This window comes from Eumetopias jubatus, unplaced genomic scaffold, assembly GCF_037043125.1.
Source record: "Eumetopias jubatus isolate StellerSeaLion01/CBP00866 unplaced genomic scaffold, mEumJub1_p1.0 scaffold_3, whole genome shotgun sequence".
NCBI lineage: Eukaryota > Metazoa > Chordata > Mammalia > Carnivora > Otariidae > Eumetopias > Eumetopias jubatus.
Window position 1 is genome coordinate 114,343,789 of NW_028274809.1, and position 17,950 is coordinate 114,361,738.

The 17,950-nt window shown below is 38.7% G+C and overlaps 1 protein-coding gene across 1 annotated transcript in view; it reads right to left on the reverse strand.

Moving 5' to 3' along the window:
* PSPC1 (paraspeckle component 1) overlaps window positions 1-14,634 on the reverse strand; it is a 69,584-nt gene extending 54,950 nt beyond the window's left edge. The window contains exons 1-2 of the mRNA XM_028105007.1: window positions 14,083-14,634; window positions 7,679-7,980 (exon numbers count right to left, since the gene is read on the reverse strand). Coding sequence (XP_027960808.1) covers window positions 7,679-7,980; window positions 14,083-14,448 — 668 coding nt within the window. The 5' untranslated portion in view covers window positions 14,449-14,634. The remainder of the gene's footprint in view (window positions 1-7,678; window positions 7,981-14,082) is intronic.
* Between the last annotated feature and the right edge of the window lie 3,316 nt (window positions 14,635-17,950).

The window sequence follows — 17,950 nt, forward strand, 5'->3', positions numbered from 1 at the left end:
TCACTTAAGAGTCTGCCCTTGGCTCAGGTCATGATCCCCGGGTCCTGGGACTAAGCCCCGCATTAGGCTCCCCGCTCAACAAGAAACCTGGTTTTCCCTCTACCCTCTGCTCATGCTCTCCCTATCTCTCTCTCAAATAAATAAAATCCTTAAAAAAAATTAGTGATTACTGCCGATATGGAGGATGTTTCAGTGGTCTCGACAGAATATCAAACCAGCCACAACAGTCCCTTAACCCAAAACCTCATCTAGAGCAAGGCCTTAACTCTCCTTGATTCTATAAAGGCAGAGAGAGGTGAGGAAGCTGCAGAAAAAAGTCTGAAACTAGCCAAGGCTCAGTCATCAGGTTTAAGGAAAAAAGCCATCTCTATAACATAAAAGTACAAGGTGAAGCAGCAAGTGCTAATGAAGAAGCTTTATTAAGTTACCCAGAAGATCTAGCTTAGATAATTAAAGTGGGTACACTAAACCACAGATTTTTTAATGTAGATTAAATAACCTTGTACTAGAAGAAGATGCCATCTAGGACATTCACAGCCATAGATGAGAAGTCAATGCCTGGGGCACCTGGGTGGCTCAGATGGTTAAGCGTCTGCCTTCGGCTCAGGTCATGATCCCAGGGTCCTGGGATCGAGTCCCGCATCGGGCTCCCTGCTCCTTGGGAGCCTGCTTCTCTCTCTGCCTCTCTGTCTCTCATGAATAAATAAATAAAATCTATAAAAAAAAAAAAAAAGAAGAAGTCAATGCCTGGATTCAAAGGACAGGCCGACTATCTTGTAAGGGGCTAACGCAGCCTGGTGACCTGAAGATGAAGCCAATGCTCACCGACCATTCTGAAAATCCTAGGGCCCTTAAAAATTATGTTCAATCCACTCTGCCTGTGCTCTACACATAGAACAACAAAGGCTGGATGACAGCACATCTACTTACAACACGACTGAATATTCTAAGCCCACTGCTGAGATCTACTGATCAGTAAAAAAAGATTCCTTTCAAAATACTGCTGCTCTTTGACAATGTGCCTGGTCACCCGAGAGGTGTGATGGCGATATACAACAAGATTAATGTTGTTTTCATGCCTGCTGACACAACATCCATCCTGCAGCCCCGCACATCAAGGAGCAATTTCAACTTTCAGGTCTTATTATTTAATAAATACATTTCATAAGGCTATAGCTGCCTTAGACAGTGATTCCTCTGATACATCTGGGCAAAGCAGAATGAGAAACTTCTAGAAAGGATTCACCATTCTAGATGCCATTAAGAACATCTGTGCTTCATGGGAAGCACGGGAAGAGGTCTAAGTATCAACATTAACAGGAGTTTGGAAGAAGCTGATTCCAACCTAACCCTCATGGATGCCCTTCCGCTGAGGGGTTCAAGACATCAGTGGGGGAAGTAAATGCAGATGTGGTGGAAACAGCAAGCAAACTAGAAGCAGGGCCTGAAGATGGGACCACACTGATGCAATCCCATGATAAAACTTTAACGAATGAGGTGCAAAGAAAGTGGTTTCTAGAGATGGACTCTACTCCTGGTGAAGATGCTGTGAAGACTGTTGAAATGACAAGGAACTTAGCATATTACATAAATGCAGTTGGTAACACATCAGCAGGGTTTGAGAGGAATGACTCCCAATTCTGAAAGAAGTTCTACTGTGGGTAAAATGGTATCAAACAGCACCACATGCTATAGAAAAATCTTGCCTGCAAGGAAGACTATTCATGCGGCAAATTTCAATATCATCTTATTTTAAGAAATTGCCACAACCACCCCAACCTTCAGCAACTACCAACCTGATCAGTATTTTTTTAATTAAGGCATGCACATTCTTTTAAACATCATGCTATTTCACACTTAATGAACTATAATTTATAGGTGTGAATATAACTTGTATGTACTGGGAAACCAAAGAATTCATTTGACACACTTTATTGTGACATTCACTTTACAGCACTGGTCTAGATCTGCAGTATCTCCAAGGTATGTCTATATTGAATAAATGTTAGATTTCTTCAGGATGACAGTTATAACTTTTAAGAAAATATTCTTAACAGATGCATATCAAGTACTGTATTCAGGGATAAAGTATGACGTCTGTACCTGACTCTCAAAAGAATTAGCCAAAAAAACAAAAAATCCAAAACTGTATGTATATGGTGAAATAAAACATGTGTCAAAATGCTAACAATTAATGAATGTAGACACCATATATAGTAACATTAAAGGGTTGTTTTAAAGCGAAAATGTCGGGCGCCTAGGTGGCTCAGTTGGTTAAGCAACTGCCTTTGGCTCAGGTCATGATCCTGGAGTACCGGGATGGAGTCCCACATCGGGCTCCCTTCTCAGAGGGGAGTCTGCTTCTCCCTCTGACCCTCCTCCCTCTCACGCTCTCTGTCTCTCATTCTCTCTCTCTCAAATAAATAAATAAAATCTTTAAAAAAAAAAAGCGAAAATGTCTTTTTCTAACTAAAATTGAAACACATGAGGCACCTGGTGGTTGAGTTGGTTGAGCGTCTGACTTAGCTCCTGCCATGATCTCGGGGTTCTGGACTGAGCCCCATGTGGGGCTCTGCACTCAGCAGGGAGTCCGCTTCTCCCTCTCACTCAGCCCCTCTCCCCCTGCTCGTGCACACTCTCTCTCTCAAATAAATCTTAAAAAAAAAAAATTGAAAAATACATTTTTCTGCTTCTACGGAAACAACCCCAACATCATTTTTAGGGTATCAGTTAGCAATTGCTAAAAACACTGTATCTTGATTTAATTTAACCTATAATGGTCTTTAGGAAAAAAAAAAACAGAACAGGGGTGCCTAGGTGGCTCAGTCGGTTAAGCTGCTGCCTTCGGCTGGGATTGTGATCCCAAGGTCCTAAGATCGAGCCCCATATTGGGCTCCTTGCTCAGCGGGGAACGTGCTTCTCCCTCTGCCTGCTGCTCCCCCGCTTGTGCTCCCCGCCCCTCTGTGTCAAATAATTTAAAAAAAAATCTTTAAGAAAAGAAAACAAAGAAAAGCTAGAGAGAGAAATTTAAGTAGTGAACGCTAGCATTATGCCTACTCAATTCCTGTGTAGTTCTAAATCCCTATGATACCAATCCTATAAATCACCTGTATTATCCTTGATATCTGAGATTCAGTCAGTCTGTCAATAAATATTTGATTACCCAAAATGTACCAAGAAGACCGTACTTGGGGCTAGAGAATCAGAGTAAACAAAACCATCCCTGAAGTGTTCTAAAAGACCAAAACAAACAAACGAAAAAGAATGAGTAAACAAATAATTTTAAGAGCTAAGAAGGAAAAACACAATGCTGCCAGAAAGAATTAACAGAGGGAGCCCACTTTAGATAAGGCAGTGAGGAAATTCCTCTACATGAAGTTACATTTCAGCTGATACCAACTATTCAAACAGGGAAAAGAGCATCCTGAGTTCCATTAAAAGGTTTAACTAAAAACAAAGTTCGGAGCAAGAACAGTCTATAAAAAATTCCACCTGTAGCACAAAATGAAAAGGGATATGGTGTCAGATTAAAATCCACCATTTATTAGTTGTGCAATCTTACACAAATTACTTAACATCTCTCAGCCGGTTTTCTCATCTGAAAAATGGAACAGTGCTATGAAAATCCAACATGTTTATGACTGTGAAGTGACAGATAATACAATGTTCAACACCTTGTTCATTCCCTCAGAACTGTTTTTAAATTATTCCAAAAGCTACCTGTAGGACATAAGTATTTCCCAATGCCTGGATATAACTTTAAAAAAATACCAATTAATCAAAGCCTGCAGTGGAAAAAATACTAACCACATGCCTTGCCTCTTGCTTTATTTCCTTCCTTCCTTCATTAAATAACTATTATTAGCTTACTTTGTGGCCAGCAAAGAGACTACAGGCGCTAAGAGAGTATAATGCTAAGCAAAGTTAAGTCAGAGAAAGACAAATACCATATGATTTCGCTCATATGTGGAATTTAAGAAACAAAACAAAGGGAAAAAAAGAGACAAACCAAATAGCAGACTACAGAGAACAAAGAGATGGTTGGGGTGGAGGGGTGTGAATGGGTGAAATAGGTGAAGGGGATTAAGAGCACACTTATTTTGATGAACACTGAGTAAGATACACAATTGCTGAATACTATACGGTACACATGAAACTAATATAACACTGTATGTTAACTATACTGGACTTAAAGTAAATTTAATTAAAAAAAGAACATAGGTGCTAGGACTATAGTGTTGAACAAGACAAAGCCCTTGCCCTCATTGAACTTACATTCTACTGCAGAGAAACACATACAAATTAAAACAGTAAATGCTATGACAAAAATAAACTGGGAGAGGAGAGTATCAGTGACGCTGCAGAGGGGATGACTATATGAAGATAAAACTACTTCTCTGAGAAGATAACATCTTAGCAAAAGGTGAATAAAATGGAACAAGGCCTGTGATGTGGGGAGCAAGCATTCTCTTAAGCGAGAGGAACAAGACCAAAAAGTCACTGAAGGAACAAATTGGCAGTGCTGTAAAACAGATGTAACATGAATTACAGCTTTAGCATGAATGGTTAACAGTCCAAAACAAACTGAAAATGCTTTACAAATCACCGAACTAAGCTGTGGGGCCAAAAACAAGATGTTTTATATTGTCTTTGATTCCAGTCCCCCAAACCCTAAAATATTTTAATGATCCCAACCAATATAGCAAATGGAAACACTTTATTACTAACAGAGAGAAAAGGAATCAATACAATAATCAACAAAGGAACTTTTACACTAAATGCAGTATAAAGACTAAGGATGAACATCAAGAACTTTGTTGTGGGCCAACTGAAAGGAAAGGCATGTTAATATGGCAAGCGGTTTAATGACTATTACTTACAAGTATTTTTAAGTAAATGGGAGAGATACACCACATTCATGGAATGGAAAAGTCAGTATTGTAAAGATGTCAATATTCCCCAGAATGACCTGTACACTCAAGGCAATTTCAATCAAAAGCCCAGCAGAATTTTTTTAATTGACAAGTTGATTTTAAAATCAGTAAAAATAGGGGTGCCTAGGTGGCTCAGTCGTTAAGCGTCTGCCTTCGGCTCAGGTCATGATCCCAGGCTCCTGGGATCGAGCCCTGCATCGGGCTCCCTGCTTGGTGGGAAGCCTGCTTCTCCCTCTCCCACTCCCCCTGCTTGTGTTCCCTCTCTCACTGTGTCTCTCCCTGTCAAATAAATAAAATCTTTAAAAAAAGAATAATAAAATAAGATCAGTAAAAATAATCTGAGATTAATGTTAACACTGTACATTAACTATACTCAAATTGGGAAACAAACAGGTAGATAGATAAAATAAGTAAGGATATACAAAACAAGAATACCCAGAACAATTTTGAAAAAAGAAAAAAGTTAGGTGATACTACCTAATTTCAAACCTTAGCATAAAGTAATTAAGAAAGTACAGTATTGGTGTGGGGCACACCTGGCTGGCTCAGTCAGTAAAGCATACAACTACAACTCTTGATCTCAGAGTTGTCAATTTAAGCCCAATGTTGGGTGCAGAGATTACTTAAAAATAAAATCTTTAAGGGGCGCCTGGGTGGCTCAGTCGGTTAAGCATCTGCCTTCAGCTCAGCGGCTTCCTGCTCAACGGGAGCCTGCTTCTCCCTCTCCATTCTGCCGCTCCCGAACCCCCCTCCCCCACCGTTCTGCTCTCACATGCTCACTCTCTCTAATAAATAATATCTAAAATAAAATCTTAAAAGAAAGTATTGGTATAATAGACACGCAGACCAATGAAACAAAAGATAATGCAGATTCTTCTTGCCAAGATTTTTGATAAAAAGATAAAAAAGGAGATATCAATCTTTTCAATGACTGGTGCTGGAACAAATGGATATATGTATGGAAAAAAATGAAGTGTTATCTCACATCATACTCAAAATGGACCACAGGTATAAATAAAAAAAGCTATAAAATGTCTCAAGAAAGCACAAGAAAAACTCTGCTACCTTGGGAAAGGCAAAAATTTCATACAAGGATCCAAAAGCACAAATCATAAAAGAAAAAAAATCATAAATTATACTTCACTTCTGCTTTCTGAAGAACACTATTAAGAAAATTAAAAAGCAAGCCAAAGACTGGGAGAAATCACCATAAAACAGACCTGTATCCAGATGTTTTAATTCAATAAGGCAAACCTCCCAATTAAAAAATAGGCAAAAAATTTTGACACTTCATAGAAGATATAAAAATAGCCAAAAAGCACATGAAAAGATGCTAATCATTAGTAGTTAGGAAAATAAAATTTAAACTCATCATGAGATGCTCCTATCACTAGAATATCCAAAAGACTAAAAATATCAAGTGTTGGTGAAGGTATGGAGCAACTAAACCAGAACTCTCCCATTCATCATTGCTGGTAGGAATGTGAAATGGTACAACCATTTTGGAGAACAATTTGGCAGTTTCTTATAAAGTTGAAAATTCAGCCATTTACCCCTAAATATTACCCAAGCCACATGAAAACATAATGTTCACAAGAAGCCTTTATACAAATGTTCATGGTAGTTTTATTCAAAATGGCCAACAGCTGGAAACAACCTGAACATTCACCCACCCTTAGATCACTGGGCAAACTGTGATTATGTCCATATGACAGAATAAAACAGCCATAAAAAAGAACAAAATACTGATACAATGGTATAGGTGAAATCTCATAAATTGTGCTAAGCCAAAGAAATGAAACACAGGTGGCTCCTGGGTGGCTAGGTCAGTTAAGTGACTGCCTTCAGCTCAGATTGTGATCCCAGAGTCCTGGGATGGAGCCCGGACTCAGGCTCCCTGCTCAGCTGGGAGTCTGCCTGTCCCTCTCCCTCTGCCCTGCTCATGCTCTCTGTCTCTCTCAAATAAATAAAATCTTAGAAAAAAAAAAGCGAACACAAAAGAGTACATACTATTTCATTTACATGAAATAACTAGAAAAGACAAAACTAATTTATAGGAGAGCAGAAAGATCAATAGCTGTGTAGGACAGGGTTAAGGGGTGGAGAATAACTGCAAAAGAACACAAAGGAACTTGTTTGGATGATGAAAATGTTCTCTACTTGATTGTGATTTTAAGTCACATAAGTACATTCACTTGCTAAAACTCATTGAGTTTTACATTTAAAATTGGGGGCATTTTAATTCATGAAAATTATGCATTTATCAATCTCATGAAAAGGTTGGGCATTTCTTTTAGCTGTATCTGTTGAAAGCATAGCATCAAAGCTTGATTCCCTTGAATTTCCAGAAATTCTGTAAACAACCTAACAATACATAATAAATCCAGTTCTGCTAAAACTAAAAAAAAAAAGGCATTTAAAAAGTTGATTAAAATGTCATTCATCCATTATTTAAATTTAAAATTTTCCTTTGCATATAATAGACATTCAGTCAGCTGAATGAAAATAGTAAAAGAATACATTTCTAAGATTCAAGTATGAATCAATACACAGAAGTCTGAAGTATGACTCCTGACTCCTGGAGATACACAAAAATTTCTTACTTATATTCAGTGAACATTTATTCAACACCTACTTACCATATGCCAAGACAGTATGAACTGTACAAGGAAAGACAGAAGTTCAGAACAGAGAGAAGCCCATTTGCAACTGCAGAGAAGGATGATGAGATGTTTAAAACTTACGTTGTTAGCAAGAACGCCCCATCACCACATCTTTCCAGAGCCTTTCGTGCAGGAGGTTTTGCTGCAAATTCTACAAAACCTTTTCCTGTAGCTCTACCACGATCATCCACAACCACAACGGCTTTCTCTACAGGACCAAACTGGGAAAATGCTTGCTCTAGCAGCTCATTGGAAACAACCGGCGAAAGGTTCTTGACAGTTAGGGCTGCTCCGTGTGTAGCAAAACGAATTCGGAGAGGTCTGCTCTTCAAAATGGTGCCATCCAGCTCTGCTTTTGCAATTTCAGCCAGTGTTCTGGATTCCTTTTTAGAAGGAAAAATCACTTTTTAAAGATGATAGTAACACAAATAATTTTAAATAGTGGTTTCTAGGGAGAAGAGCTGGGTAGCTTTTGGAAAACTGCTGTTAGGGTCACTGTTTTTGTGTCATTCAATTTTGGTATCACACGCATTGTGTTAATTATTCAAAAATAAGTATGTTTAAATACCCAATGTCCCAAGTCATCACTAAAAGATTATCTATTCAGAAATTACCAGCTATTAAATATTCGAAGCAATATCTTTTTTAAATCTCCTCCATATATTAAAAGAAAATCATAATTACTTTTTGAGACCAAGCACCAGTTACTGGAAGCTATTATTGAAAACAGAATAATTTCCCACATATTCCATGCTTTTGATATTTATATCTTAATAAAACATCTCACCTCATCCCACCTCTCCAATGCCAGAAAAATTCCCTTCTCTTTTTCTTTTTTATATCATCTATGAAAACTATCAGATATTGTTAACCACTTCTGAAATACTTTCATGGGCTACACATTTCTCCATTATATTGAGAAGCAAACGTGTACAATCATGGGCTATAAGAGTTCTCTCCATTATAGAGAGAATCAAGTGCACACGCATTTATAAACTAGAAAATACATTCATTGCTGAAACCACTAGGGAACTTCCTATTTGAAGAATTCAAGAATATAGACATCTAAACATTATCAACAAACTGACAAGTTTAATATAGGTATGTTCTTTTTCTTTGCGTTGTGAGAACTCTCCAGGGAGAACTGAAAGTTTTACATGCATTTGTAAGAGAACAAATACACTGTCTTATGAAAAAAGTCTTAAGGTCACAATAGATCCGTATACAATCCCTAAAATATTCATGACATTTAAATTACTGCACTTATGCAAAAATCTATCTACAGGACTAATTTTACAAAGACAAATGAATCTAACCTTTTTACAGATTTTCAAAACAGCTATCTTTAAAAATTACTCTTGGGGTGCCTAACCGGCTAAGTCAGTAAAACATGTGACTTGATCTCAGCATTGTAAATTCAAGCCCCAGCTTGGGTACAGAGATTACTTAAAAATAAAATCTCAAAAATAAATCAGTAAATAAAAATTACTCTTAAATTTTTTTTAATTATTCTTAAAAGTATCTGCAAGCATTCAATAAATATCTAACAAGGGACAGGTACTTTGTACCTAGTATGTCATATAATCCAACAACTTTGAAAGGTAGATTTTTAAAATGCTGTTGGGTATAACTGGGAATGGAAAGAGGAATGAGGAAATTTCATGGGGGTGATGATAGTGTTCTGTATCTTGATAGGAATCTGAATTAAATGTTATTTGTCTAAAATCACCAAACTGTACACTTATAATTTGTGCATTTCACTGTATGCAGATTTCAAATACCTCAAAAAATAATACTGGACTCTAGTTAATGACAAGCATGCCCAAGTGTTCAAAGAGTCAAGAACTGATGGGCAGAGAGAGAGATGAATAGGTAAGTGAAAAAGGCATATATAACAAAACTTAAGACAATCTAGATGGTGGATCTATGGATGTTTATTGCTATATATCTGAAATTCTTTCATAGTAAAATGTTTAAGGGTAGGAGGATAAAGAAAACCTGGTGAGGATTTTCTAAAACCGAAGAGTGGTGGGGCGCCTGGCTGGCTCAGTTGGTAAAGCGTGTCACTCTGGATCTCGGGGTTGTGAATTCAACCCCCACACTGGGAGTAGAGATTACTTAAAAATAAAATCTTAAGAAAATAATAAATAAATAAATGAAATAAAACTGAAGAGTGCTTCCAGAGGGCATCTCCTGTTCAGATTCAGTCATGTATATTCACAACATCACATATTTCTTCCCCAAAGGGAAGCAGGAAATCCCAATTTTTATGTTAAATCAAGTAATTTTTTTACAGTTGGCAATGAATTCAATTTTTAGTACTTTTGGGCCAAATAAAATGTTTATGCTGTCAGGAATTTTCAATACCATAATCTTTCTCCAAAGTTCATACTTTTCATGGTTTTAAATAATTCTACATCAGGGTTTCTCAACTTTAGCTCTCTTGACATTATGGGCAAGATAATTCCTATTGTGGGGGGCTTGTCCTGTGCATTATAGGAGGTTTAAGCCAGTAGAACCACTCCCACTTTTGACAACGAAAAATGTCTCGAGATATTGTCAAATGTCCCCTGGGAAGCAAAACCACCCCATTTAAGAACCACTGCTGTAAATGTGTACTACAGTTATCTGTAAAATCAATTAAAATTATGTGTTTGAAATGAAACCAAAGATTTCTTTACTTCATGCCACAGAATAACGATAACAGGGTAACTTTTACTAAGTACTATATGCTAGCCATTATTTTATATAAATATACATATATACCTATATAAATAGACACACACACACAAAGCTTTCATTATCCTCATCAACAATCTTACAAAGTGGGTTGTTACTATCCCCACTTCACATATGGGGAAATAAGCGTAGACAGGTTGAAGTAACTCGCCCCCAGATCTATAAAGAATTCATAATCTCTACCAATACACCGTAAGTCCCTCCTTCCAGCTAGTGTCCCTGCATAAAAAGTAAAACTATAGACTTTTAACTTAAAGGAATACAAAAAATAACAAGAAACTAAGTGACTACCCCAAGATAGAGACCACTTGAATTAGGATCTCATGATGTCCACTGGACCCTTTCAAAAGGCTCTTTCAAAGCACCTGATCTTTTCTCATTGTTCGCTAGCGGTTAAAACTGACCACTGCAAGAGTACTAAATTAAGTACAAGGAAATCCACTGATGCAAAATGGAAATAGCCTTCAAGTCAATCAACAGAAAGTTGACTGGGTAACTGGCAGTCCACTCACACTGTGAAATACAATAGGGTCATTAAAAATCAATCTAATGATATGAGACGATGTCATAGAGATATTAAATGAAAACCTCAAATTACAAAATGTGTACAGTATGGTTTGCTATGGAAAAATCACACCAAGTTTAACAGTGACTACATTTAATGTGTTAGGGGGCAATCTTTCACTAGAATTAAAATTGTAATAAGAAAATTACCTGAACTAAAAGAGCACTTTAAATTATAGGCTGGACAGGCCCACTAAGGAGATTCTACATCTTCTCCAGTATTTGACATTCCATTAAGAAGCACACAGCATTTCATTATTAAAAACAAAAAAGGGGAGAAGGTTTAGTCCGCAATGGCTAAATTAGTGTAAATTCAGTTGATTTTTAACTCTTTGATTACAAGAGTGGTTCTCAAACCTTAGCAAGCATAAAAATAACATGGAGGGCTAATTAAAACCCAAGACTATTGGGCCCCAAGCCCATAATTTCTGATTCAGTACATCTAATCTAGGGTGGGGTCTTAGAATTTGCATTTCTAACAAATTCTCAGTTAACAATTTTTGAGATGGTCTAGGGTCAGTCGGCATTGCTAGCCTGAGTGGTAGGGAAAATAATATAAGTGGCCATCTGCGTACACTAGTGAGAAATGTGAATCTGCTGGAAAGGAACCAGTTTTGTGAATCACCGCTTCAGAAGTCTTGTTTACTAAAGCTAAAAAAGTAGGGGAGGAGGGAGATAAAAGCAGAAAGAGAGTTCAGGTCAAACTTATACCAGTTTTAACTATATTAAACTAGGTTTAAAATGCACCATCGGGACTCCTGGCTGGCTCAGTCTGAGAAGCATGTGGCTCTTAATCTCAGGGTTGTCAGTTCGAGCCCCTGACTGGGTATAGAGATTACTTAAATAAATAAATAACCTTTTTAAAAAATGCACAACTTCTCAGTTAATTTAGCCAATCTAATGTCAGTAACCACTCGAAACCTAAAAAAGCTTTTGGGTCTAAAATTCCACAAAATGTACCTAAATTAAACACAGTCTATTTCAACCCTAATGTACCATGGATTAGGACCTTATGAGGAAATTCTACATATATAAGAGCTCAGAAATATTTAAGGCTTTTAAATGTACCTGTTAATCATAGAGCTCAGATTAAACAGTAAAGTTATCCATAAAGCCAAATCTTGTAAGCTAAATTCTAATTTCCCACTGACATATTTTTAACATTCCTACACAAAAAATACAGCATGATAGGTTTGGAGGAGCATATCCCAAAGGAGCAGACAAGGGCCTTCTCAACTCCCCATTTCATAATCCCATAGACTGTTTTTTAAAAGAAACTAAAAGCAAATACCCACTAGCCACATGTAGCTATTTAAATTTAAGAGTAAGTAAAATTTAAAGTTTAAATCCTCCAGCACAATTGCTACATTTCAAGTGCTCAACAGTCACATATGGCTAGTAGCTACTACATTGGACAGCACATAGACATAGCATTTCCAACATTGCAGAAGTTCTATTGGACAGGGCTAAAACCCTAAAGGAAAAAAAGGATTATGAGTAGCTTTAAAGATAGAAGGAAAAAGATTTTTCCACGTCAAAATGTTTACTATTGGCTTATTTTTTAAGTGTAAAGCTTCCCAAACAAAAGGAAATGCAGTCCTACCATTCTTCCTCCAGAATGTCAACTTTAGAACAGACCAACAGGGTGCCAGACGCTAAAGAGTATGAAAATGTTAAATAACATCTTTTTGGAAAGTTTACTAAAAATTGCCTAAAATACTTCATTGTAGAAACCTAAGTTCCTTTAACATAACTTCTGGAATTATATCAAAAAATAATTTTACCAAATGACAGACTGTTTCTCTAACGTCCAAAAGATATTTATAATTTTATGTTCAAAACGCACTGATTACTTAACTTCAATTTTAAGGAAATTTCCAGATCTTATTAATACTCTATGAAGATTTACCCTTCTCTTGAAGCCATTTAGATTTTAAATGGTCAAATGTTCTCCCTAAAAAATACAATGTCATTAAATTACAATCAGTTCTATCTATATATTAAAGTTTTGCCTTGGCCAATCATGAAGAGAACCCAATTTTCAATGTTAAAACTCCAATAAGAAAGCTTCCACAAACTGCCATGCACATAAAATTTGAGGGTCAAACTAGAAAGGTAACACAACACAAATAAGCCCTTGTGTAAAAATATCTCCAAGAAAAATATTTTGTTGGAAAAAAAAATCCAGCATCTAAATACGAATTACAATAAAGCTGTATAACTGACACTGATGGAATTCACCACAAAGCACATAGGAAAACTGAATAAAGTAGATATTTTGGCCTATAAGAGTAAACCCCCGCTATTTGAATTAAAACAAAAAATGTAAGGGAGGCACAATTTTTGCATGTTATTGGAAAACTTTTAAGACTTAGACTAAAAAGTATAAAATGTGTACTCTCCTAGCGTTAAAATGTGCACGTAAAATATAGAACAGTATATAATTCACACACACCCCCAAAAACGTGGAAACGTCCAGAATGTTTAGGAAGAGAGCATCCTACATAGATACGAAACAATTCAACACCGTCCCAATGTTGCAGAGTTTAAGAACTAGGCAGTTAAAGGTGGGCTGCGCTGAGGTGAGGGAGAAACAAAATGGTTTACCGTTAAACATGCAAGTCTGGTTGCAATCAAGGAGATGATTTGGAAAATTTTTAAGAAGCGAGTCCGCTGGTTGGTCCTCCATGCCCAATGATATTTCTGGTAAGACCCAAGCTTCCATTCAAATTCGTATCTAATTCATTTCCCTTAACACAATTGTGCCTGCAAGAAGTCTCACCCCAAAACGTTCCTGACCCTTGTTGGAACCAGAGAACTAAAACCTATTGGGCCGGGTTAGCCGTAGCCTATGTAGCGCGGGGCAATCGAAGCCGGACGCGCGCAGAGCAGAAAACGCTGGCGACAGCAACCACGGAGCGATGGGAAACCGAGCCGGCTAATCGGAAATACCCGGCTAAAACGCCGCTCTGGGTGAAAGGACAATCCAGCGCGGCGGGAAAGATAAGGACGGGAGGCGCCGCGATTTTCACAGGCCACAGCAAAGGCCGCAGCTGGGACAAGGGCTTTCTCCAAGGCGGCTGAGTAACGTGGACCGCTGCCGGCGGCGCCGGGCTCCTCTCAGGGGCCTCGCTTCACGCCCCCTTCCCCTCACACCCCCGCCAGCCAGGTCCGACACTCACCAAACGGATGAAGCCAAAGCCACGGTCCCGATTGATGAAGACCTCACTGGGCTCGCCGTAGCGCTCGAAGAGCCTCTTGAAGTCCTCCTCCGTGATGTCTGTGGGCAGGTTCCCCACGAAGAGGCGACAGCGTTGCGTGTACGTCTTTTCGCCCGGCTTGAGGAAGCTCTTGATGTCAATGGTGAATCCCATCTCTTCATCGGGGTGGTCCTCCGGGGGCACGGGAGCAGGTGGCGCCGGCTCCCCCGCCAGCGCGAGGGCCATGGCGGCCGCCGGCTCGCTCTCGCCTGCCGCGGACTCAAGAGCTCGAAGGCGGGCCGGGTTTTTCTCAATGCGTACTTGCTTCAGGTTTCCTCTTAACATCATCTTAGTGAGTTCACTTCAGATACCGGATATAATTCTGGAGCTATACCGTATCTCTGTATATACCTAGAGAAACGGAATATAGAAGGAAAAAGAGAAGACAGCTAGTTCGCCTAGCCCGCTGCCTTGCCTGGTAGGACTCACGGCCCGGGTAGCCGCACATTCAAAATGGCGCTGCCACCAGCCGCAGTTACAAGCAGAGACGCCAGCTGTAAGCCCCGCCCCTCCGCAAAGGCCGGCGCCGGAGCCAACGCGCCTGCGCATTATTGGCGCCAACGGCACGATAACTAGCATGCGCATGAGCACAATATTAAATGAGCTGTGGAGCCAAGCTACCTCCTAGGCTTCGCGAAATGCGGTTTCCCATCCTTCTAAATTAGCGGACTGTTGGGTTGCACTTGTGAGAAAAATTGTTATGTGTGCACCCAGCGTGTGAAAACAGAATGATTTGGAGTATATCCGTATTCTTTTAAATATCCAGCTCAATTCTCAATGATTATGGAAAAATGAAAACTTGTAGATTTTATGCATAGCATTGAATAAGAAGATATTTCCCAGTAATTGGAACACGTGAAAACATTTGTTTCTGCCCGTTTCAACAGCAAGGTTTTTATTATATTTACTGATAAGATTATCCCGTTCTATAAAATAATTATGCTGTTGATTATTCGCCTCGGAGAAGGACTCCATGAAATTGCTTATGAAATTCTGAACTCCTATGGACCATACTCCATAACACAGGTCAACAAATATTTTCTGTAAAGGGCCAGATTGCAAATTTTTTTTTATTTTTTTTAAGATTTTATTTTTATTTACTTGACAGAGAGACACAGCGAGAGAGGGAACACAGGCAGGGGGAGTGGGAGAGAGAGAAGCAGGCTCTCCACCGAGCAGAAAGCCCGATGCGGGACTCGATCCCAGGACTCTGGGATCATGACCTGAGCAGAAGGCAGACGCTTAACGACTGAGCCACCCAGGTGCCCCTAGATTGCAAATATTTTAATATTTGTGAGCCATACAGTGTCTGCTAAACTACTCAGGTCTGCTCAGTACCTCTCCTGGGACATGAGCATGCACTCTTCAGTGAGTGTCAAAAAGAAATGAATTCACTTTCTGCAAAACATTTTAGTAGTTTCTCATGAGGTTAAACATATGCTCACTTAAGAAGAGCAATCTCACTCCTAATTATCCAAGTGAAGTGAAAACTTGTGTTCACAGAAAAAACCATAGGCAAATGTTTATAGGGGCTTTATTTGTAATCAACAAAAAATGGAAACAATTCAAATGTCCAACTAGTGATAGGTAAATAGTGTGACATTCATATAATAAAATACGCTCAGCAATAAAAAGGAATGCACTACAGAACACAGATCAGTGGCCGCCAGGAGCTGGGGGGTGGGGTGATGACACAGGGACACAGGGAAATGTTCGGAATGATGAAACTATATTCTGACTGAGGCGGTGGCTACACAATTGTATGTGTTTGTCAAAACTTGGTAAACTGTGCACTAAAAGGGTCAGTATTACTGTTTGTAAATTATGCCTTAAAAATTTTTAAACTGTCCAAAAATTTAAAAATAAAATACCATCAAGACTAATCCCTATTTACCTTAGTTACCATCCAAATTCTAATCACCCAGACTCTAATCTCCATAGAGTTCTATAAATTCCTGAGTCTGACCCAATTCCCCATACCCCTCTCAGTTGCTCTAAAGCCTTTTATTGAGTGCTTGGAAACTCACTCTCTGTCATCAGCAAAATCCCCTATCTTTAATTTTTTCTCTGAACATCTTCACTTTCCTGCTTTAACTGCAATATTGTTTTCCTCTGAAGATTGCTTCCCCAACAGCCCTCCCTAGAGGTGGACATTTTTCCTACATCCCATGTGTCACCAGACTTGAGGATGAGACAGAGACATTCTGCATGATCCCTTGCAAGTTGGAGAATATTTCCCCTCTCCTTCAGCAAAAATCCCAGCTCCAAATTTCTCGTGCCAATATAAACATGAGCTTATGCTCCCTCTCCTGCTCTCCCTCTTCTTTACTCTTCTTTCCCCCGCCCCATAATAACTTTCTCACCTCTCTTTAAATTTACAAACACAAATGTGTGGTAGGACCTCAGCCCCTAATTATTTCTCTCACCTGACAATTTCAGACTATTTTCTCTCTCCTCAAACCAACACTCCCCCCACCTCATTCATAGCCAATAATGTCAATTTTTATTAACTTCAATGAAGAAAAAGACACAATCAGAATAAAACTGCCTCACTCGATCAGCACCAAATCAACTAACCTAATACCATATGTAGCCTTCCCTCCTGTTACAAGAATGAATTGCCAATGATCCCCTCTAAGGCCAACCCCCTGGATAGCATTTTCTTTCCAAGCACTTTGCTTCTGCAGTTAACTAGTCACCTTCCCAAGTGGTCAGTCACTTGATCTGTACTCAACTATATCCATGTGCAAAACAAAACAAACTGCTGATGAAACTGTCACTTTAAAAAAAAGAAAAAGAAAAGAAAAGAAAAAAAACCCTCCTAGACCAACGTTGTCTTTTAGCTATTTCTTTACTAGAAAGAGAGAAACAGAGAGACCAGAATTGTCTATATTTTCTGTCTCTATTTGCTCATTTGATATCTCCTTAAGCCACATTAATCAGATGTCTATCCCCACATTCCATTCCTCTGAAACCTCTCGGCACAGTGGGTGACTCTACTTTACCAGGTGCAACAGTCAAATCTCAGACTTTTCAGCAGCATTTGACATTGTAGACCCCTGCCTGAGTTTCACCATGTATAATTTGGGAATAATACTTACTTAACAGTTATTGTGCATAGTAAATGAATTACAGTATAATCTTTGGAAAATATTCTGATACCATAAGTGTTATTATTGGTCACTTTTCTCCTACCTTCTGGAAACACTATTCTGTCTTCCGTATTATCATATTCTCCTGGTGATCTTACACCTCACTAGCCACTCCTCAGTCATTATCTTTCTTAGGAATCCTGAGTATGTTGGAGAGCCACAAGTTTAAGTCCTTCTCTCTTCTTTAGCTACGTTCATTCCCTAGGTCAGACCATCCACATCATGGTACCTCAGAAGCATTACAGGATGTTTTCTAAACCTCAATACTATTTGCATTTTAGACCAAATAATTATTTGTTGTGAGGGAATGTTTAGCAGCATGACTGGCTTCTACCAACGAGATGCCAGTAGCACCTCATTCCAGGTTGTGACAAAGCAAAACCTGCCAGGCATTATTCTAATTGTGTTACACTTATTAACTCATTAATCTTCATAAGATAGATATTATTGTTGTCACCTTTATTTATTTATTTATTTATTTATTTATTTATTTATTTATTTATTTTAAGATTTTATTTGTCAGAGAGAGGGCGGAGAGAGCACACAAGCAGGGAGAGCAGAGGTAGAGGAAGAAGCAGGCTCCCTACAGGGCAAGGAGCCCGACATGGGACTCAATCCCAGGACCCTGGGATCATGAC